Source organism: Sparassis crispa (genome assembly GCF_003851025.1).
Source record: "Sparassis crispa DNA, contig_000000F, whole genome shotgun sequence".
NCBI classification, from domain to species: domain Eukaryota; kingdom Fungi; phylum Basidiomycota; class Agaricomycetes; order Polyporales; family Sparassidaceae; genus Sparassis; species Sparassis crispa.
In genome coordinates, this window is record NW_020939747.1 from 1,906,952 (window position 1) to 1,929,073 (window position 22,122).

Below are 22,122 nucleotides of genomic sequence, written 5' to 3' on the forward strand. Positions count from 1 at the left end.
CAAGTTACATTAAGACGTACGTAAACAAAAAGCGTTCTGTCATGAATCACCGTGCGACAAGGGTGAATCGGGTACGTAGGATGCCGGACTACCGACTATGACGGGTTCTTGATGTGGTAGAGGTGGAGAAGTCGCTGTGCTGGTCGCTTTCGATGTAGCATCGTAGGGATCTGGCGACGTAGTCCGCGATTCCTTGGTGTTACTCCGTGAAGTACCAAAACCCATGGCAGGAGTGGGGAGAGCGTGAAATGTGGTCAGCGACTTTGACAAGTCGTCCAGCTAGAGCAAATTCTGTCAAGCGGAGCTATTCGAATAGGTCGGGAGCAGACTCGCCTTGCTCATAACGCCGTCAATGGCGGCCTTCCTGGCCACGAAGGTCTCATTGAGGTTGACGAGCTCCGCGTCTCGTGCGTACTTCTTATGCTCCTCCGCTTCGGCAGGGCCCTCCCACTCGTCGATCGAAGCGATTGTATCAGAGTGCACGCGGGGCCCCGGAGGACGCTTCGGGCCTCGAACCTCAGAGAGGCCTACCCCTTCCATCTGCAAGTGCAGCCCCGCAATCTCGTTCTGCAGCTCTCGAATGCGCGACAGATGCGTCCACAGCTCGTCCTTCGCCTGATCGAACTGCGCCCCACCATCCGCGCGCTCGCCATCCGAATCTGGCGCGTGCGGAACTATCACGCCCAGCAGCGCTCCGGAGAAGGGGTCGTAAATGGGCTCCGCCCCAGCTTCCGGGGAGCTTGTCGCGCCCGAGCGCACGCCCTGCGCAGCGGGGCTCGCCGTCGCGTTCCTGGCGTCTGAAAGATCCAGGGAGCCCGCACTTGTGACGGTGCCCACATTAATAGCGGGCAGATTAGTAGTGGTAGACGCATCGGTTCCGGCTGAGGGGTCGAGCTTGGGCTGGCGACCGTGGAGCTCAGCGAGGATAGCGTCGTGAGGGGTCGAGAGGGCACTGACGACTCTGCGCATGGATGGGCGGGAGCTGGAAGGCGCGGCAGAGTCGTCGTCTAGGGCCACGGTCGAAGCGAGGGCCTCCGGAGACTGTTGAGGTGATTGATGGGTGTATTTCCGTTCATTAGTAGACTTGGAAGAAAATAGAGATCCGAGCATGCCTGTTTGAGCACAACCTTAAGCACTTACAATCCCTTTTTAGGAAGCCAAGTAAGATCGCTACATTTCGTCTCCGCGACCCATGCCGCTCAAAAACGGGAATTGACCAAGAACGCGTTCGCAACGGAGATATGCGAATTCGGATGGATTATGAGTGCATAAGATAGTCTACTCGTCCGCATTCCAAGAAATTACGACGACATCGGACGAACAAGCAAGTATCTACAATGAAACGGAGCTCTATGTTACAGTCGCAGTATTGCGGGATTCTGAGCGCAAGTTTGTACATAAAAAATAAATGCGAACTCTAATTGTACAACAGTTCCGGGGTAGGAAAAAAGGAAGTTCTCACACGTAGCATCGCGAGTACGTGCTCGGGGGAAGGAACGAGGGCCACTGTCCAGTCGATACGGTTCCTTCCCATGCTGTTGCATGGGAGCGGTACAAGTCGAGGCCAGCACGTGCGTTCTCCAGCTGTGAATACCCAGAACTTAGACAAACAACGCATGAGAAGGAAAATACGTACCGCGCAAACCTTTCCATCCTGGCATCGACGACGCATGAGATGCCACATGAGGGTCTGTAGACCTACCACCTGGTTGGGACTGCGAAGCGCATTACGGAAGGGCTGGTAAAGCGCGACATCGCGCGTCGCCACGGCTGGGTGCGGGATACCGAGCACTGGAATAAACGAGAAAGTGCAGCGCGTCACTTGAAAATTTATGCGGCGGAAAAGGGAGGGAAACACGTACCAGAAAGGTCATGCCAGATAGAATGGCCGACCAGGACTTTGCCTCGAATTAAATTGGCGACATGTTGCTGCACTTCAGTGAACGGCTTCGCACCATCTGAAAAAAAATGGTATGTTAATGTCCTGTGTGGTGTAGAGATAGTTGCGCACACGTACTCGCGATATCCAAGTGGGAAGCTTCTATGCCGGTCGTAGCAGTGCGATAATCGGAAACCTGCACGTCCGGCTTCACATATTCGCAATAGACAATCTGGCCGCGATAGTCAACTATCGCTATGCGTCTAGGAAATTCCAGGTAAGTCTCGAAGTGAGGTAGCAATGATTAAATGCGTACGCGAGCGCAGGGGTACTGCCTCCAGGACCGCACCCAACGCATGTGCTTGCAATACTTAGGAAGCGTTCCGGAGGAGGGGTGCTGTACTTCTGAGACATTGCAGCACGAACTGTTGCACAGGAGGAGAAAACACACCTATATCGAAGCCGTTTATCTCCGTGGCTCTTATATATGCGAAATTGAGGTTGCAATTTGGGGTCACACACTATCAGTGGATGTTGGAGTGCGTCTCCTTCGGAGGGTACTCAATCTGACACCAAATCATAATATTCAGAGAGCCAAATATCATAGAACGAACACGGATACCTTGACCAACGTGGAGAAGGTAGGCGGTTTAGCCATGTTTGGATAGGATTGGACAGATTGGTGAGCACGTCCTAGAAACTGAATAAAAGATCTGACGAATCTGGAAGAAATGTCTAGGAAGCTAGCGATCCCTTCAAAGAAGCCCGATGTCAATATTTCAATCATAGGACACCTCGGGCTCAAATAAAGGACCCTGCGGCGACTTCGCTGACAATAAGAGAAGTGCCCTTGTCAGAACGAAGATTCACGCCAAATTGTCGATTTACGATTACGACCCACCTGGCGATGTATCGCAACCGATTTTGTCAGCTTCAAATACTAACGGCAAAATGGTCAGGGGCAGTGTTCCGTGCGATACAATAATCCCTGACAATATATGCGTATTGGAGACCAGTCGTCGCATTTTTGAACTGAGAAACATGCTGGCGTTCAGTAGACGTCAAGGCACGTGCACCTGGGCGCCCATCAGATCCAGATCGAGGGCCATCTTTATGGCAATTCAAGTTCGTTTTTGGTCTCCGTCAGGCAATAGGTTGAAAACTCTGCTTGACGGTACACGTCGTCTTTCACGGTCTGGTAATACTGAAGACTATTATTTCGTCGCGGAACAACGGGAGTAAATATGGCGACGAACCAGTGTGACGTATGGGTTCCAAAATGTACATACTATGCAAAACATTAACACCCACCTTGATATCCTACAAAGTCGGTACCTCCGTGGAGACGAAGTCAGACAACAATTTTGCAGACCGACCGTAGATATCGGACGCCACACCTAGGCACTGACATGACATCTTACAACTTCAATATGTCTATGTGTCGGGCCCTAAGCCATTCAGAGAACAGAAAACCACCAATGACGAACCTTCAAAGAAGGTCACTACCTCACTTTGTCCAAATCATCCGCGGGGTAACGTGGAAGATGCTGGAACGCTGCAGACTTGATAGCAATATATGAGCGCACATGCTGTGCGTCGAGCAGAGTCTTCGCCGCGATAATGGACCCAGTATTCGATAATCCGAGATTTGCGCCTGTATGTATTTAACTCGAACAAATCACTCTCAAGCGCTAAATCGCACGTCGCCCACATACGAAAAAAGTTCTGATCGGAGCACAGAGACCGCTAGGAATAACTTGAACCCCCAGGCTGCGTCAGGGCATGAGGCCTGAGTGAGGCATGGATCGATATCGGCCAATACAAGGTGTACAAGTAGCCTTCATCTGATGACCCCATAGTAAAGCTAACTGCAGACAAAACCTGAACCCGGAACGCCCCACGGGCAGTCACGGGCAGTCACGGGCAGTTGAAGTCTCGAAGATGGCGTTGAAATTCATTGGAAATGCGTCAACGCTTTATTACTACTAGCAGAAGGCGTCCTGTGCTCAAATCGCCACAGGCGCCGACGAAGCAGTCGCCATCTCCAACCCTCCGTGCCCCTTCGCGTAAATCGCAGCGTGTCAGTCAACGACAAAGCGCGTCGACGCGACTTGCGCCCAAGAGCTTCTTGCTCTTCTTTTCGCGATGCGCCCAGACGCTCGAGATACAGCGTGAGTGCCTTCATCAGCCGCAGATTATTCTGCTTCAGCGCAAGGGAGACAAGACGTCGTCGAACCCTGCGATCCAAGATCTGCGCGCCCCAACGGCTCACAAAATTCTGGACAGTAGACAACGCGAGTGAACCACACTTCGTTGTCGTTTGCAGGGTCCGTAGAAGCATGAAGAGCGTCGTTGAAGTCGGCTCGAAGGTACGGTGCATCCTAAGGAACGCAAAGAGGTCCTTCTTCACGCGATAATGCTCAGATAGGTCACGATTACCGCGAGGCGCCATATGCAGGTGAATGATTTCGAGACATCTACTTCGGCGCGCGTCGTCAAGCTGCGGCGGGAGACTATCGAAATAGACCCTGGTGGTCTTCGCCGCCATGCTTCGTTCACCTGCGCGAATCATCGCGCGGACGAAGTTAAAAACGACTCGAGGGGAGGTCGAGGCCCAATCCTGCGTTGTGACGGAAGGGAAGCTCTGCATGAGGATACGATGTCTCTGCGCAGTCACCCCAGAATCAGAGCGATCTAGCACCTGCAAGTCGCGTGAGTCCCGACAGACGCGTCGACGGATGGCACCACGCTTGGTGGTGTCGAAAAACTCCAACCACACGGTGAGCGGCATACCCTGACCCTCCTCCTTGGCTCGCGCGCTCTCCTCATCCCAGCATTCGTCCCACTTTCCGACCCTGACTAGCCACCGCACCCTCAACTTCCGGGTATCCAAGTTTGGTCTGATGCCTTCCGCCTTCATGCGCTTCAGCAACAGATCGACGGTACCGAAGTTAGCATTTCGAATTGCGACCGCCATGAGGATGTTGTACGAAGAGGCAGAATGAAGGTGCGGGAACGCCGCGTGGTAGGCCAGCAGACGGCGCGGCGGAGGCCGTGGTACAGTGGACAGGAGACGGAATAAATTGTACCGTAGTTCAAAGGGTGAGCGAGGGTTAGGCAGACTGACAGCGGAGCGCTGTGAGGGTACGACAGGGTCTGATAGAATGCTGGCTGAAATTGTGGGGTTCGAATGATGCGCCGATGGTGCGGCAGCCGCCAGTTCGCGTGGTGTAGGCGAGCCATGTACCGGGACCGTCGCTGTATCCGAAAACGGATCACTTCGAACACTTGCTAACGGCGAATGTGGTCCTGAGTGCGACACGTCTAACTGGCTCCATGGGGGGTCCGTTTGAGTAGGGGGGGCAGGGTCTAGCCCCGAATTTGCCAACGACATATCGTCAGACGAGAGAGGGTCCGCATCAATCGTGCGAGCGTCGCCGAATTTTTGGGATAGTCCTGCCAGTCGTGCGGGTGGAATCGTCTCGGGAAGATGCACCCCAGTAGAGTCCTTCAAGCTACAGTCGTCTTCCACAGGTAAACAAAGCGAAGCCTGATTGTCAGACGATGCGGGGTCATTTTCACATTGTGAGAGGTTCGCAGAGCGCAACCGGGACGCCCTGTGCAAAGCTCACGCGTTTAGTCGGCCGAGTCGTTACGGGCAGGAAACGTAACACGCACAAAGGCTGATTGATTGGGGTCACTTCACTAGCCACCGAGCACGAAGAACTACCAGCTTCCGTACCTGCCTGACTCACCACCCTCTGCGACACCACACCTGCTGCATGATGCATGCACCTGGGTCGCGTCCTCGTCCACGCTCGACTGGCAGCGACTTGTAATATGGAGGAAAAGGGCGTAGAAGCGGTAGCAGTGAAACGGGACGCATAATGGAGCATGCATGGACATTCCAGCACGGCAGGTGGACGAGAGATGCGCGCCAGAGTTATTCTCCAGGTCCGCTGTAGTAGTGTGTACGCCGGATGAGAACTGCTCAAATTTTGCACGTGAGCATACTGGATGTTGCTGACTAAGCAAATAATGTCTACCGCTTCGCTGAGGTTCAATGAAGCAGACAGAAAGTCGAGCTCCAGAGCGCAGATATCACAAACACTGCGAACATGAACAACGTGAAGGGCCGTAATCGTGATTCTGCGTAGGTGTAAGACATTACATGTACAGGAATAAGCAAGGGATGCGGTATGACTAGAACAGCAATGTAGAATGAACGTGAACGTATGACTGATACCACGACGAGCGCACGACATGAATGAACAGACTGGAAAGTGTAAACGTGAGCGTAAAAGACAGGACAGAAATGAATCACCTAGATGTAATATCAGCGCCAATGTCCCTCGGAACAGGACATCAAGCCCTACTGCAGAGAATCTCTACGGAACGCCTTCGTCACCTGAACGACACCAGATATCCCAGGAGTGGATGAGCTCCGGAGAATTATAACTCCTCCTCCATGGGCTGTCTCCCCACCAACCACCCGACCTTCTGAACCCACTGATCCCGGATGTCCCTCATGCTCTCGATCCCATTACCCTTCGCCTCCGCAAACTCGTCCAGAGCCCTCTCCCAGCTGCGCACCGTCTCCTCACCGAACATTCCTCCCTCCCGGTTGACAACCTGGTCCACACGGTCAACCCATGCTGTCCACTCTTCCGTCAGTCGAGGGAAGATTAAAGGAACGAGGGCAGACTGCGTGAGCGGCGGCTGCGACAAGAATTGGCTAGTGAGGGTGGATAGATAAAGGAACGTCTCTGATGGGTGTGATTTGTCTCTGTGCTGAGACTGAAGGGCCGATGCGTGGGTATGATGCGGCTTAGATGACGATAGGAAAGGTACCTGGACCGCGACGTATGAGAAGTAGGGAAGGTACGCAAGGCAGGCAGACACGAATTCTGTGATGTGTGGTCTCAGGCGGGAGAGGATGTACTCGTCGCGCATTCCTCCACTGTGGTGGCCGGCATGGGGACTGAAAACTGGCGCTGGAGGACCCCGCCCAAACCCAAAACCAGTGGACGACGCGTGCGGATGTCGACTGTTTGCAAATGCACCACTGCTGAACCCATACGAAGTCGACGGAGTTGAAAATGGTGTACTGGAGTAAGGGTATGCGTCGCGTAGCTTCTTGGCGGAGTTTGCTAACGCTTGCACTGCGGTATCAATGGTTGGCCGAGGAATAAGTGACAACACCGTAGACTTCAGCGACGGTTGCGACGACAGGAGCGATGTCAACAGAGGCAAAAGCGAATCTGAGGGTAAACTCGCTGATGCACGAATTCAGTATCGGCTTAGCAACAGATTGAATACACCTCACCGAGCAGAACTCCCACATCGACGTCGTCCTCATCAGTCGCAGATGGAGGCTTGTTCTCTTTACTTAACTTATCTTCCCGCCCGGTTGTGGCCGCCGCAGCCGTAGTGCGGGCCCGTTTCGGTGCGGCGCGCTTTGGGCGCTCCGGAGTCGGACTCCTGTCCATAGCATCGTCCAAGTGTTTATTCTCGGATTCTTCTTCTGGTTCATGACGCCTCTTGGCTGTGCGGGGCTGTATAGATTGAATGGCGGGGAAAGACCACGGTGATGGCGAAGCGCTGATCGGCGTGGTGGACCACCCAGGCATGTTCGTTGAGAGGCCAAAGCCGAACCCCAAAGGAGATGGGGAGTGGTTGACCAGGCCACGGTGGAAATCCACCTGGAGGTACGGGTGGGTGACTACGTTCGCCATTGCCGCAGGACTTGTCGACGTTTCCGGTTTGACAGAAAAGGGCGAGAGGAAGGTGTGCGCCAAGAAAGGTACACGCGTAAACACGACGGCTTCCACAACGCCTGCCCTAATGTGGAACCACGTGACTCACGTACTTAAACGATCTCAAAAGTTTTTGTCACCATTCTACTCCTCCGTCATGCTTGTTTTTATGTGTGAGTGCCGAATTTACATCTCCTGCAGTGACGAGAAACAATGAATCGCTACTTCGAAGCTTACCCAAGCTAATGAACACAGATCATATACCCAAATTTCCGAGCTTTCTTCATTTGTGTCGTGATCGTCGCACCATTCTGACCTGCTGCATTCATTTCAGGATTCTGTTAAGCCTTTCATCTCGAATATCCGCTATGGTGAGTTTGTACTCCATCCATCTTGAGGGATGAACAATATTTCTAGAGTCAAGTCCTGACCTCGTCTCAAGGACGAAGCTTGATGTTATCTACCATGCTAATTCTGACGTACTCGTGGCTTCTTTTGCATGTATGTACTATATGCTGATGCGTTCTCTTCAGTGTTTTGGCCCATCGTTGTGGCGGTGGCTATGCCATACCGCATTTCGTCCGAAGGTTAGTGTCCATCTATCAAGTCTGAGATGATTATTCTGTGTTCTGTGTTTCACCTGAGAGCGGTGTTCTACCAGCGTTCCTAGATGAATAAAAGTTATTCAATGTCTTCAACCAAATGATCCTTTACTAGCTGTTGTGAACGATGTAGCTGACGGAACTGCGTCTGACAGGTGCGCGTGGTTCAGAACTGCGCGGTGAGTGCTTCTCTTGTTTGCTGCATGTAAAGTCCACACGACGTTGTCTATCGCATTAAGCCAATTACAATGTATGCTTGCCCGCGAGGGATAAGTACAGTACTTAAGTGCCACTAGGTGGTCCATCCAGAGTGCCGAAAGAGTTCAATCCTCAGCGGTACGGCCACATCATATTCAGCAACCACATCACCGCCATCCCAATCGCGATCTTCGTCTTCACGCCAGGCTTCCACTCTGTCTCGCCGTACCACACTCTGAAGCCCGGCGATGTCGGATGGGCAGGCGTCCCCTCCGCGAGGCGGTCCACCCACCGACGCTGCGACCCCTGGAGACTGGGCGTATCGGGTTCCGGCGAGAGGACGTTCCCGTCGTTGTCCTTCCGCGGCTCGCCATCCTGCGGTGCCAGGAAGATCGCCTCCTGGCCCTCCTCCTCGGTGGGCCGAGTCAGCGCCGCATGCCGCCGGCTGCCCGTGGCCTGCGCGACGCAGTGCGAGACGTAGATGAACATCGTCGTCGTGATGACGAGGTTCACTGCGCGCCAGCGCGCCCCGGGAAGCACGATCAGGATGCCCTTCGTGTCTCCCGCGAGCCAGAAGTGGTACTGGATGATGTACGTCTCGAGCGAGCACTTGCCGACGAATGCGAATGCGCGCGAGGTCGCCGAGCGCAGGACCGACGCGACAGCATCACACAGACTGGGCCCCACAAGATCGCTGCTGCGAGTACAATGTAATGCAAGGGGTACGACCATGGATACCTCCTGCAGCACGTCTTGTCCATGGGGAACATCTTCGGCAAGACGTCGTTGCAGCGCAGGTTCAACAGGACATTCGCCTGCATCGCCACTACAGCGTCTGAGAAATGGAGACCGTCCTCGGTCTTGGAGGGATCGATCATGCGGTTGAACACAAGCGGGAGCGCGACAGGCGGGGGCGCGGCGGACCGAAGATAAGTATCTTCTCAAGAAGGTCGATCACTGCGGGCGAGACGGGAGAGCACAAGACAACGATGTGAGATGAGGAACAGGAACGAGGAAACATGGGGGATGGGGATGAGAGCGGCGGATGGTGACCTACAGGGTCACTACAATGCAGCGTGCTCGCGCTTGGGAGGCTCTGCATGAAGGGCAATGAGTTGTGTGACTGTAAGCCAGATGTGCCGCGACAGTGCAATTCAGCAAGAATACAAAGGGACAGACAGATTTATTTGTCTCCATGCTGCCACACCCGGTAGCAGGGCTTGCGCATATGAAAGGGAAACCTATATTCAGAGCGACGACCATGATTTGCTGAGCGACCGACCCTGTCAGCGAGTGCAGAACGGGCAAAGGGGCCGGTGACCTGTGAAGTGAACTTTCGAGCCAGTACTGACGGTAGCAAATAAGCAGAAAAGACACCAGCAGCATTGTGCAAGGCGAGGGGCGACACGGCGACGCGGCGGTCCCACACACAGTCATCATGATCTAGCTCCTCCCGAGCTAAGTAACTTCGAAGGCAAAACGGAGCGCCCCCACAATTGAGGACGGCCCCGAAACAAATACATTGCGCGCGGATGCATCGTGACTCGCGCCCGGCGGATCGGAGACCAGCGACCAAGGGCTTGGATGCGATCATCAGGCCAACCCGCAGCTGCGAAGAAGGTAGTGCCGCCGGTGCGCAGGGAGCGACCGGCAACGTTGTCGTAGAGGTGAAGGTGCAGGCATGCGAGGAACCATAAACGAGTGGGAGGAGTTCCCGCTGCAGTAAGGAAAAGGGTGGAGTGGAAGGGGAAAAGATGGTCACGAGAGTTGAACGTTGAGATAGCATAGGAATCCACTGACACGACAGGCAATGGCCTCGGACAATCTATTGATGGAGGTAGATTGTAGAGATGGAATTGTCTTAATGAGAATCAACTGTTCCTTGCACTGCACGGATGGACCAAGGTACCTTTAACTGCAATGACTTGTCACTCGGAGGACAGTTTTACTATCCTCCTTCATGTAAGGCAACCAGCCTATCACGCGGCCGAACATATGCACAGTGTTGTCAGAAAAACTCTTTGTCGCGTGCGCATCCAGAAGGTCAGAAAGAGGCTTTTAAGACACTTCCCTTTCTACTATCTGCCTGTTGCGGCTGCTGGTAAGCCACCATTGCCTGTCGTGTGAGAGCTCCCCATCCCCGAAAAATGGGCCACCTCCGAGGATCGGAGCTCTTAGTTGATTCGCGGGGGTCCTGGTAGGCGGGCGCGAGTCACGATGCGTCCGCGCAATGTATTTGTTTCGGCGCCGTCCTCGGTTGTGAGGGCGCTCCGTTCTGACTGCGAGCACCCAGCACTTCCAAGCCTCCATTAGGGCACCTTATAAGGGACGTGAAGGCAATAAAGCTGATATAAAAATATCCGACATGGCTCACATACTTAAACGATCTCAAAGTTTTCTGTCGCGGTTCAACTCCTCCGTCATGCTTGTTTTTATGTGTGAGTACCGAATATACCCAAATTTCCGAGCTTTCTCCATTTGTGTCGTGATCGGTGAGTTTGTCCTCCATCCATCTCGAGGGATGAACAATATTTCTAGAGTCGACTTCGTCTGACTAAGCTTGATGTTATCTACCGTGCTGATTCTGACGTACTCGTGGCTTCTCTTGCATGTACTATATGCTGATGCCCACTACAACAGAGACCCTGGCAAGCTCAGTGATTGTATGCGGTGATGTCTAGTATGCATGAGGTATTATTTAACACCGTGTTTTTAACGTCGTGTGATCATGTGACGTATTCCCGCAGGCTGTAGATTTCTCAGATTCTGCGTCGGTATCTGGAGGCTGTAGAACAGAAGAAGGCCGTACGATATTCCGAAGCCATTAATATTATGCTACTTGACATGTGCTACAAGCGGAACTCCTAGACTATTGCCTTCAGTAATAATGGCCTGTTGAGCTTGATAGAGTGTATTGGTATTGTATGAAGAGCTACAATTACTCGACTCGAATAAAATCTGAAGGAGAAGCGCGACGCGTCGCAGTCCTACGAGTGACACTTCACGGTCACATGCTTTCGCACATGACTTGACGCGTACGCGTGCGTGTCCGTTCCGTCACCGTCCGACAGTTTCGCGTGTTCCCGATCGGGTTCCACCATCAACTTTCCGGCCGAGCTTCGCAACTCTCGGCAACACATTGCTTGTCGAGTGAGTGTCGACGCGAAGGCCACTGCCGCTAGTAATATATTACTCCGACAAGAAGGGGCCTATCATCGGTACCTCAAGGCCTCACTTCCCAGCAACCACCGTAGAAACATTGTGTTCGGATTCTTGGTATTCTGCTTTTTGTTTTCACTTTCTGCTTTTCCATTTTTGAGTTCCCTCCTTCCTGGTAAACATTTCACACCTTCCCATTTCTGAAATTCCACACGATGTCATCTACCGCATTAATTACAATATATGCGTGCCCGCGAGGGTATCGGTGAATAAGTACAGTGCTTGAGTTCCACTAGGTGGTCCATCCAGAGTGCCGAAAGAATTCAATCCTCAGCGGTACGGCCACATCATATTCAGCAACCACATCACCGCCATCCCAATCGCGATCTTCGTCTTCACGCCAGGCTTCCACTCCGTCTCGCCGTACCACACTCTGAAGCCCGGCGACGTGGGGTGGGCAGGCGTCCCCTCCGCGAGGCGGTCCACCCACCGACGCTGCGACCCCTGGTGACTGGGCGTGTGAGGCTCCGACGGGAGGACGTTCCCGTCGTCGTCCTTCCGCGGCTCGCCATCCTGCGGCGCCAGGAAGATTACCTCCTGGCCCTCCTCCTCAGCGGGCTGGGTCGGCGCCGCATGCCGCCGGCTGCCCGCAGCACCAGCGTTGTCTGCGACCGTGGGCAACGTCGGGGGCTTCATCGTGCCGCATATCCACTTCGTGATCTCGCCCGTGGCCTGCGCGACGCGGTGCGAGACGTAGATGAACATCGTCGTCGTGATGACCACGTTCACCGCGCGCCAGCGCGCCCCGGGGAGCACCATCAGGATGCCCTTCGTATCCCCCGCGAGCCAGAAGTGGTACTGGATGATGTACGTCTCGAGCGAGCACTTGCCGACAAACGCGAACGCGCGCGAGGTCGCCGAGCGCAGGATCGGCGTCGCGTTGCGCAGCGCGACGAACGCGCCGATCGGGAGGAAGGAGATGTACGGGTGCCAGTAGTTGTACGCAAACTTGTCCGGCTGGGACAGCTCGAACGCGAAGAACCACAGCATCGCGGCAACGGAAAATGCGAGGGAACCTTTCATGACGAGCGGCCATCGCGGGTCGTCGGTCAGCCGGTACTCCCGAATCTTGATGACCGCCAGCGCAGTGAACATCCCAAAGTAAACGATCCAGAGGTCGAGGCTAACCCGGAACGCCCACTCGCGTGCAGACCAGTGGATGCCGCAGACCCTTTCTAAGAATTGAAAGGCAGTCTCCAATAGTGACGGTTCGCTCATGAACCACGTAACAAGGCCCATAGAAACGAGGAACTTGCTGACCAGGAATATTGTGCGGTCGTTGTATTGCGAGCCCACTGCCATAGTCACGTAGATGATGAGGAACCATAGCGACACCAACGGGGAAAAATAATACGAGATGTAGTCGGTATTCATGGTATAAGCGAGCAGGAGAGGGAGCAAGTTTAGTCGAACCATGACCTGCAACAAGATATTCAGATGCATTGTCAGGATTGACACATGAAACTGCCTACTTGTGCAATACGCGAGAAACCAAAGTCGGCCTTTTTGATGTAAAACGAGGTATGCCCGTATCCCGTCATGAATAAATACGCAGCGACAAGGACACGGATTGTGTTATATATCCCGGATATCTTCGATGCACCCAAATAGTGGTATATGAGGATAACAACTATTCCGCGGTTAGTAAATCGGGCACAAGGGGTAGAACGAAGGTGACCCACTCTGCATCCACCCCTTCCACTCATCCGTCTGATCTCGGTTCAAAAAGCCAAGGTCCTGCTCCGCGCGCTTGGTAGTAAACAATCCAACACCGAGATTGAGCAGGGACAAAAAAGCGAAAGTCCACGGGCTGAATTGCTTCTGCTCCTTCAACCAGAAGCCTGTCCGATCGGCCAAGTAGATGAGAGCTGCTGCGACACTGACGATCACAGCAGGCACCTCATGGTCTGAAATCAAAGGCTGATCAGGTGTTCGCGGGCCTGGCTCCACGTCAGTATTTTACTCAGAGATATGCACTAGATGAGGCCAACCTAGCCGACGCGACAGCATCACACAGACTGGGCCCCACAAGACCGCTGCTGCGAGTACGATGGAGTGCAAAGGGGACGGCCACGGATACCTCCTGCAGCACGTCTTGTCCATGGGGAACTTCTTCGGCAAGACATCGTTGCAGCGCAGGTTCAGCAGGACATTCGCCTGCATCGCCACCACAGCGTCGGAGAAGTGGAGGCCGTCCTCGGTCTGGGAGGGGTCGAGCATATGGTTAAACACGAGCGGGAGCGCGACAGGCGGGGGCGCGGCGGACGGCGCCTTGGGGTCGGGGAAGAAGCGGAACGGGTCGCTCAGGGCGGGCGGGCGGATGCGGTGGTGCAGGTCCGAGTTCATCGCGTCGATGTCCGACGCGTGCATCGACGCGGTGCGCTCGCGCGAGAGCTTCGCGGAGACGACGTCCTCGATGGGCAGGACGACGACCTTGTCGGCGGGAAGCGTCCGCGCGCGCGAGAGCGCGGCGAGCGTGGACTCGACCATGGACTCCCATGCGGGGAGACCGCCCGAGTCGGGGTAACGCAGGTACCAAAGACCAGAGCCGAGGACGAGCAGGGCGGGACGATCTGAGAGGGGACCTGCGCTGGGGCTGGCTATCATGGGGGCGGAGAGGTAGCTGTGGGTGCTTGACGCGTTGAGGTAAGGATCCCAAAGGAAGGACAGCTGAATGCCTGAGCGCGACGTCAGGGTGTGGTTCCTATGTCGCTGCTCGTCATCCGGGGGGGCGGTGGGGAGGCTCGGGTCGACGACGCGCGCCATCTGGAAGAAAAGCTGGCGGGTGACGGAGTCTCCGATGAACACGACACGGCGCGAGCCAATACACGCAGAGGCGTCCGCGGACTGATAGACGTGCATCATGCAGCCTGGCATGCGAGACGGTCAGCGTACGGCATACAACCAGGAATATTGTGGATGAGACGTGCGCACCATCGGGCTGCCAGTTTCTGAACTTGTCGTCGAGCCAGCGACCCTGTGTCAAGAGCGCGTCGCAGTGCAGGGGATCGGGACGGTCTGCAATCCTCCGTCCATCACGACGTCTGGTAGGCTAAGTGAGCGGAAGGCGCACCGATGACCAGATACCGGACGAGTCCCAGGAAGAGCGCCAGCGCGAGCGATGTCAGCGAGACGTAATGAGGCCATTGAGGATTCAGAGAGAATGACAACCGCTTCGGAGGCATTATACCAAAGTAACTTGCGCAGACGTAGCACCGAACAGCAGAAAAAATGTAGGATTAGCCGTCAAAGTCGCAAAGCATCGAGTCACAAATTGTTTCCACTACAACGGAGACAGGCTCTGGCAAGCTCGGTGAATGTATGTGGTGATGAGTAGACCAACGAGAGAAGCTGACTAAGCACCCCCAATATGTTCTCACGTGATGCACGCGTCGCGGCGGACGCGTGTAACACCGTGTAGTCCTATGGGAGTCTGAGACACGGTGATACGAAAATTTTACAAAATAGTTCTACAAGCAATTCCAGGAAGAGCCAGCACACTACCCGCCCAACATTTTCAATGCCTCCCTCAACTCCTTCTTCGCCTGCTCCACATCCTCATAATCCAACGCTGAGATCGCGAACTTGCAGTGCTTCTGCGCGCGCCCAATCAGCACGGGGTTGAGCTCCACTGGCGGGGCTGCAACCATGGCGGCCTCTGGTGGAAGGGCGTACTGCACCGGGGGTGACACCGGCATATGCTGCGAGATCTGAGGCGGCGGGTAGCTGTAGATAACTGGAGGAGGTAACGACTCGTATGTGCGAGGGGGAGAGACGGGGGGCGAAGGAATGAAACCCGCCGGAAATGGGTCGAGCGGGGGGGTGCCTCGCTCGGGGGCGATAGACGTTGATGGGAACCCAGGATCTGGCGGGGCAGAAGGGCCGGGATGAGGTGCATATGGCGACTGTGGGGGCACGCTGGACGTGGCCGCGCACGCAGCAAACGGGTCTTGCTCCCCGTTCACACGCGGGGACGGGGCTTCTGCGCTGAGGGACGGCGAGAAGCGTACCTGCTTCGACACGGCGTCGTCCTGGCCGGGACCAACGAAGATAGGCGTTGAATTCGATGGTGACGCACCTTCTATCAGGTCCTCCGCGTCTGGGCGTCCCTCTAGCTCCTCGCTCACATGTGCTCTCCTTGCACCTCCGTCGGTGCCTAAGAAACCGGGCGTCCCTGGTGTTGCGACCGTGCTCCATCCTCCTGGGCTCGGTGACTCCGCACTTCCATGGGATGTGAGTTGCGACAACTGAGTGATATTACCGAGCAGGGGCGCCTGCGGGAAGAACCCATCCTGCTGCGGAGAGGGCAAGTCTGAGATGTGTGGTGGGGGAGCAGCCGCGCGTGTGATAGCAGGCGGCGGGGGTGTCGACTCGGAAACAGAAGATGGCAGCTCCGGAGTAACGTCCGTCTCGGGCTGACCAGAACCCGCAGGACCAGGGGTGGGCTTGCGGCCTTCGCGGAAGGCCTTGGCGATGTCAGCAGCCTTCCACTTTGCGTACCGGATCTTCTCATCGTTGGAGGACTCTGCGGAATCCGCCTTGTCCTTGTCAAATATGCTGAGGAGCTCGAGGAAGTTGGCAGCGGCGAGGAACTTTTTGGCTGTGCCGCTGCGGAACGGGTGAGTGTGAGCGTAGGATGGAGGTGGCATAAATGGCATGGTGTGCGCACCGGGTGGCATTCCCTCTGCGATCCTCGTTATCGGCTATTGCGAAGACCTTGAGGGCGAAGTTCTCGATGTAGGCACTGCTCGCAGACTCGTCGTCGATGGCGTCGTTGGGGCCGGCGTCCTTCTTCGTCTGCTCGAGGACGCCTAGGAGAGCAAAGAGGAACTCCCGGGATGGGTGTTCCTTTGGTTTGAGGGCAATGCCGAGCTGTGCAGCATGGTACGCGCCTGGGGAAGAGGGAATGAGAGGGGATCCGGGAAAAGATGGAGCGGAGAGGCGTACACCAGTAAGCCATGACCGGATCTTTGGCAGCGAGCTCATCTGAGCGCTGGAGAAAGGGAGAGATGGACTTGAGCTCTGCTGGGACGGGCGGGAGTTGGAGAACGGGCATCGCGGGGACGAGAACTCGACAGTCGCTGCTCAAGCAGGTAAACCCTAACCCTCCTCTGATGTCACAAGGCGCTGCTCGAAGAGGAAGGTGACCTGCCCCTTTGGGTCACCCATCTCTAACTCCTGACCCGCGTCATCTCCAGCTCAGTGTTATTCCTCGACTCGTTATATTGATAATAGCGTCCCCTTGCCCTCTCCAGCAACATTATCTTTTCCCCATTCATCGTGAAGTTTTTCGAGGAGTTCCAGAAAGGCTACAAGCCCCCTTCCCACAGCAGGCACACGCCGGGCCCTGAGGCCTCCAGTGCAAGCTCAACCCACAGCCTCTCGACGACATTACCGCCGACGGTAACTCATACAAGGCCGCAGAAAAACTGAGCAGTGTATCTGTTATCATCACTAGGGCAGACAGCGGCATATGGCGCCGCTCTACCGCCATCTTGTTCGGTGAGTATCAATTGTGTCCGGGTCATTATCTCAACGCCGCTGATGAAGGGCGAAGCGCTTGAGGGTGCACACCTCACGCTGATTCATGACATATACCCAGAAAGAGAGAGAGGACGCCAAACGCGTTCAGCAGGAGATCTCCGGGAAGACAAATGGTAAATGCAAGGTGCTTCTGCTTGACGGTACGACTCCGTAAGGAGGAACTGTGCCGAGAGCTCGTCAAGGAGCACTTCGACTTCCATGGAAAGCTTGACTCCCTGTCCGTCCATCTTCCCACTGCATCCATCTCACCGCTTATACTTACCTGACTCCACGCAGCGTCCTGGACCACGGAACGCAAAACGCGAACGTCTGCCTCCCCACGGTGCCCACGGAACAATGGCACGAGGTGTTCGACACCAATATCCACTCCTTTTTCTACATCTGCAAGGCCGCAGTCCCGCACCTCCCACCGGGTGGCACCACCAACTTCAACGCCTCAATAACATAAACATGTCGTTGGGCCACCCCGAGCTCATCGAGTACACCGCGACCAAGGGCGCCACGATCGGGTTTTGCGCGCGCGCTCAGCAACCAGATCCTCGGCGACCATGGCGTCCGCTGCAACACCGTTGCGTCCGGCCCGATCTGGACGCCGCTCATGTACGTGAATCGGCTGATGAGGCCGGGGTTCTCGCTGAACAGGGAAACTGACGCGGTTCATTGCAGCCCAGCGACGATTTCCAAGGAGTCTATCGAAAGGCTTGGCACCAGCGTCCCTAAAGGTCACTCCGGCCAGATCGCAACTGCATTGTTTTCCTGGCCTCTCCCGACTCCAGCTACATCAGGCGGGATGACTGTTGCGATTTTGACACGTACACCGTGTGTTCGTTCTCAGCGGGCAGGTCATACACATCAACGGGGGGAAGGGGGGGGGGTGGTTACCGAGTAAGGGAAAGAAGCATCTGTATACCCATCGTCATCACGCAAGTAACCGCAAGCATCATGATCTCGGGCTGCCGGATCCATGAGACACTTCGCTTTGTCCCCAATATCATATTCGGCAATGTGCCGGGATCGCACTCGCAGTTGAGGATAACACGCATACCATGTTGCATCACGGTACGAATATGGAATGAACAGTGAGAGCGTAAGGGAAAACGGACAGGTATCATCAGGAAGGGGCAGTCCCAGTGAAACGAATCAACCCGCTCAGACATACGCAGACCCCGTATCGTGCGGATACCGCACCCGCTCCCCGAGCTCCGCGATGCGACCCTTCACTGAGTTCGAGGACGTGCCCGTGGCCCGCAGACCCTCTGTCGGCCGCTCCGCGTGAGCTCTGGGCGAGGGCGGAACGGACGACGACAGCGGCCAGTCTGACGGCCCGCGAGAGAGGCTCGGCCGCGAGGCGGAGGAATAAACGGAGGGGACCGACGAGGTAGAGGTCGTGCGGCTGGGCAAAGCACACCCGTCCAGCGCGGCGTCTGTGAGGGATGCATTAGACATGCCGGACTCTGGCATCTCGTCGCAATGAGAGGTCGACGCGCTGATGCTGGACGTGCTCGTGCTCATGCTCGAGCCCATCGGAGGCGGACGCGGCAGCTGGCGCGACCCCCGCATGCCTTCCAGCGAGGACAGGCGAGGTGAGGACACGGGGGCACGCGTGCCTTCGTAATCCACATCGCCGTGGCCAAGACGCGGAGTGACTTCATCCTCTGCAGAATACTCGGGCTGAATCACCGCAGCGGCAAGGGACGCGAGCTTCTCCTGCACGCGCATTGCGAAGGACGAGATGCCATCCTGCGGAAGCGGCGGGTGAACGGCCGCCCTCGCACCTGGGTAGCCCTTTCTGCCCCGCTCGACGTGGCGCTCCCTCGCTCGGGGCCCAGAGGGTCGCCGCCCGAGGGAACGGAACGCGCACGGACTAGACGGCACGTCGTCCTCGGAGAAACGCGACGTGCTTGCGCTCTTGTCATCCACCAGTGCCCTCTCGACGACGAAGTCGACCTCCTCGTCCGAGTCGGGATCGTCCAGGTCCATATTCCCCAGCCGGATTGAGCGGCTGGACTCGGACTCGGATTCCGTCGTAGAAACGTCCACGCTAGACGCGCTACTGACGAAGTCCGAGCGGGCGTCAGAAGAGTACGCACTGCTATCCTCTGCGGCCCGAGCAGGGATTGGCGGAATTTCCGCGCTCCACCGGTCCGGGTTGGCGATGCGCAGACCGGGGGTGTCAGGTGGGACCCCTTCGTATCCTGCGTGCGCAGCGGGCGAAGGGTGAACGAGCGGCTCGACGTCGCACGGCAAGCGCTGGTGGTTCGGAACCATTGAATGGCCTCCGTGCATTATTTCCGTCTCTTCCCGCACGGTTATCGACGAGGGATTCATAGATGGAGCGTCCGAGCCCAACTCCCCGTCAATAGAGCGCCGGCGCTGGACCGTCCGCGTGTAAGATGCTACACCTGGGTTGTTGGGAGTAGGATCAATCGACATGAAGTTGATGATACGTATCGGGAGCGTTACGAATACGTCGGAAGTTAACGACCCGGCGCTGAGGCTGACGCGGATGGAGTATTCGACTTCCAGTAGCCGTCCCCGAATTACGGATAATGCGTCGGGCTGAAATTGGTCGCGGCGATCAGTAGAGCAGAGACAATGCAGTTCTGAAGACCACGTACCGGGAGGAGGATAAAATGCGAAAATTCGAGTTCTTCGCCAGGGCCGACGCCTGTCCACCAGCCCTTCGCGCTGGCGTGTCCCTTCGCAGCTCGATGGCCCATTTCCAGAACAGTCTCCACTACGACCTTGTGTGCGGTTGACGTCTCGCAAGCGTCTGGGTCTACAGAAAGTGTGCGACCGGCGTCAAGGGCAGGCTTCGGCTTGAATATAGTGGTTGTCCGAACGAGCGTCAAAGTAAGGCTTTTGACCGTCTTCTTCGTCTCATTAAGAACGGCTACTCTGACATAACATCGTTGGCCCGCTATGAAGGTCAAGCGGTGTAGGAGCGCCGTGAGTTTCACTTTGCTGTTGCTGAGCATCGCGATGCTCTTGGAGGTAGTCGCTTGCAACGGGCGCGTAGCGGGCGCTAAAGCAACGGTGGGGTCAATTCGCGGCCAGATCTCACAATTGCGGTAGAAGTGGGCGATAGAGCGCTTCCCGCTGCTCGAGTCCTTGACCTTGACGGAACTGTCCATAATGAACGGTGAGAAGGGTTAGGACAGCCTTTTAAGATTTTACGCACACCATAGCGATGTACTGGACCGCTACTCCTGACTGGAGGCTCGGAACTCCCTTCGCGACTCCGTAGGGGCCTTGCACAGGTAATTGCATGGTGAACGAGATGGTGTGCACGCCTTCCCTTGCCGGCGCAAATCCCTCGACGTCTGGCTCTGCCTCGTACAAACTTGAGGAGCTTCCCGTAATGTCCGAAAGTGGAGCAGCGCACTGGTAGAACGTATGACGTTCTTTGGCGCTTGATAGACACTCGAAACCGATTACTCGGACTTTCGCCCCAGCGAGCAGCATCGGCGCCTCCTTCTTCGACCTCTTGCGGACGCGGAGCTTGATGTGACCTCGCAGATAGCTTCCTTGAACATAGGCATCGTTCTCTAGTACGATGTCAACCTCGACGCGAGCGCGTGGTTTGGCCTGCTCAAGCGAAACGAGATCGCGCTTAGCCTTCTTAACCGTCTTTCCGAGGTGCGAGTGCTTGCTCGAAGGAAGCATCGTCGCACCGGGCTTCAAGCGAGAATTGGAATTGCCAAGCAGAGACTCAAGTTCTGCCGAGCTTCTAGTTGGGGATGCGCCGAAGTTGAGGTAGGTTTCGCTCCGAACGAGAACGCCCGCTGCGGGAATCATAGAAGAACGTGGATGCATGTTGATCGACGTTGTACCTGGAGAGGCAGATGCGAGAGCGATGCGCTGTCCCTCCTTGAATACAGAGCCATGCCCGGAAGGGTCGAGCTCGACCATAGCTTCACCGATTTCGGCCATGAGCAGGCCTTGCATTCCTCTAATGGAGCGTAAACTTGCGGTGTCAAATCGTGGAACCTGCGGTGAGGCTCGAGACAGAGAGGAGAACCGGGATACGTTCGCTGCATCGGTCTGCCACGAGCTGGACGTTGTAAGACGTGCCTGTGATATTGTGGACGCAGATTTCTTGGACTCTTCCGGTGACTGTGTAAAATCAAGACCCAGTCCAGCTGGAACTTTCACTGTAGACATGTCGCTGTAAGTGATAATGCGTTATAAAGGGGAGAAGCCGCGAGGAAGACGAAGTGAAGTATACGGCTGACCGATTCCAAGACAGACCGGGAGCTTTCGAATTCGACGTAGATGCCAGACATGTTTCAGATCGTCTGAACGTACTGAATACACCTGTAAAGGTTGCTCTCAGCCAGCGGTTTGCATAAAGCCGGCGTGCGTGCAAACTGGGTGCACTTCATTGCTACCGTCAGCATGGAAACTTCGAAGTGTAGTGTGCTCTAGTGCGTGTCCTTACTTCTGTATACCGAAAGCTCAAACACAACGCAAACTGAGAGTGTTGGAAGGTAATTGGAAGGTCTGCATTTCACGATGCAGTGCCATGATGTTCGATACGGTAACTCTTTGGGACCGCAGCCAGGCGCTTAACGCGCTGGAGGTCACAGCCAAATTCGGTATCTTCAAGATTATCGCCGGCAGAGCAATTCCATTCGTTCCCCTGGTTGTTCTCCTCACATTCACCTTGCATTCACCGGGTAGAAACCACCACATTGTCGGCTGATTACAATGCCTAATAACGGCTTCTGAGACCCACACCGTCCTATCAGACCGTGAGTCTGGCATGTGGTACATAGCGAGCTGAGACTCATCAGACCCGATGGGCTGCGCTCGTGGTTCCGAGAGTCTACCGCCATGGTGCCTACAGTTAACTCCGTTTGACACCGTGGCTGTGAACATAATTTCCACCACACCGACACCACACTTTATCCCTATCTTTATT

General features: G+C 55.5%; 9 protein-coding genes across 9 annotated transcripts; 2 read left to right on the forward strand and 7 right to left on the reverse strand.

Annotated features, from left to right (window-relative positions):
• Positions 1–39: 39 nt before the first annotated feature.
• SCP_0106590 (hypothetical protein) lies at positions 40–1,110 on the reverse strand (the record flags this gene model as incomplete). Its single annotated transcript, XM_027752889.1, has 2 exons — positions 40–279; positions 334–1,110. The coding sequence occupies 2 exons, from the start codon at positions 1,108–1,110 to the stop codon at positions 40–42; spliced, it is 1,017 nt and encodes a 338-aa protein (XP_027608690.1).
• Positions 1,111–1,458: 348 nt separating this feature from the next.
• On the reverse strand, positions 1,459–2,293 carry SCP_0106600 (ribonuclease H-like protein; the record flags this gene model as incomplete). Its single annotated transcript, XM_027752890.1, has 6 exons — positions 1,459–1,584; positions 1,637–1,654; positions 1,703–1,791; positions 1,863–1,958; positions 2,018–2,142; positions 2,196–2,293. The coding sequence occupies 6 exons, from the start codon at positions 2,291–2,293 to the stop codon at positions 1,459–1,461; spliced, it is 552 nt and encodes a 183-aa protein (XP_027608691.1).
• Positions 2,294–3,833: 1,540 nt separating this feature from the next.
• On the reverse strand, positions 3,834–5,670 carry SCP_0106610 (hypothetical protein; the record flags this gene model as incomplete). The annotated part of the gene is made up of 2 exons (XM_027752891.1): positions 3,834–5,496; positions 5,558–5,670. The coding sequence occupies 2 exons, from the start codon at positions 5,668–5,670 to the stop codon at positions 3,834–3,836; spliced, it is 1,776 nt and encodes a 591-aa protein (XP_027608692.1).
• Positions 5,671–6,331: 661 nt separating this feature from the next.
• Positions 6,332–7,614, reverse strand: SCP_0106620 (hypothetical protein; the record flags this gene model as incomplete). Its single annotated transcript, XM_027752892.1, has 2 exons — positions 6,332–7,155; positions 7,206–7,614. 2 exons carry the CDS (start codon positions 7,612–7,614, stop codon positions 6,332–6,334), a joined length of 1,233 nt encoding a protein of 410 aa, XP_027608693.1.
• Positions 7,615–8,567: 953 nt separating this feature from the next.
• On the reverse strand, positions 8,568–9,313 carry SCP_0106630 (hypothetical protein; the record flags this gene model as incomplete). Its single annotated transcript, XM_027752893.1, has 2 exons — positions 8,568–9,132; positions 9,186–9,313. 2 exons carry the CDS (start codon positions 9,311–9,313, stop codon positions 8,568–8,570), a joined length of 693 nt encoding a protein of 230 aa, XP_027608694.1.
• Positions 9,314–11,924: 2,611 nt separating this feature from the next.
• SCP_0106640 (Probable O-acetyltransferase) lies at positions 11,925–16,710 on the reverse strand (the record flags this gene model as incomplete). Its single annotated transcript, XM_027752894.1, has 9 exons — positions 11,925–13,073; positions 13,127–13,284; positions 13,337–13,594; positions 13,646–14,524; positions 14,589–14,672; positions 14,728–14,852; positions 15,159–16,262; positions 16,324–16,546; positions 16,602–16,710. 9 exons carry the CDS (start codon positions 16,708–16,710, stop codon positions 11,925–11,927), a joined length of 4,089 nt encoding a protein of 1,362 aa, XP_027608695.1.
• A 598-nt stretch (positions 16,711–17,308) lies between these two features.
• SCP_0106650 (hypothetical protein) lies at positions 17,309–17,646 on the forward strand (the record flags this gene model as incomplete). Its single annotated transcript, XM_027752895.1, has 2 exons — positions 17,309–17,415; positions 17,475–17,646. 2 exons carry the CDS (start codon positions 17,309–17,311, stop codon positions 17,644–17,646), a joined length of 279 nt encoding a protein of 92 aa, XP_027608696.1.
• Positions 17,647–17,648: 2 nt separating this feature from the next.
• On the forward strand, positions 17,649–17,918 carry SCP_0106660 (hypothetical protein; the record flags this gene model as incomplete). Its single annotated transcript, XM_027752896.1, has 2 exons — positions 17,649–17,798; positions 17,865–17,918. 2 exons carry the CDS (start codon positions 17,649–17,651, stop codon positions 17,916–17,918), a joined length of 204 nt encoding a protein of 67 aa, XP_027608697.1.
• Positions 17,919–18,347: 429 nt separating this feature from the next.
• SCP_0106670 (hypothetical protein) lies at positions 18,348–21,362 on the reverse strand (the record flags this gene model as incomplete). Its single annotated transcript, XM_027752897.1, has 3 exons — positions 18,348–19,757; positions 19,817–20,324; positions 20,380–21,362. The coding sequence occupies 3 exons, from the start codon at positions 21,360–21,362 to the stop codon at positions 18,348–18,350; spliced, it is 2,901 nt and encodes a 966-aa protein (XP_027608698.1).
• Between the last annotated feature and the right edge of the window lie 760 nt (positions 21,363–22,122).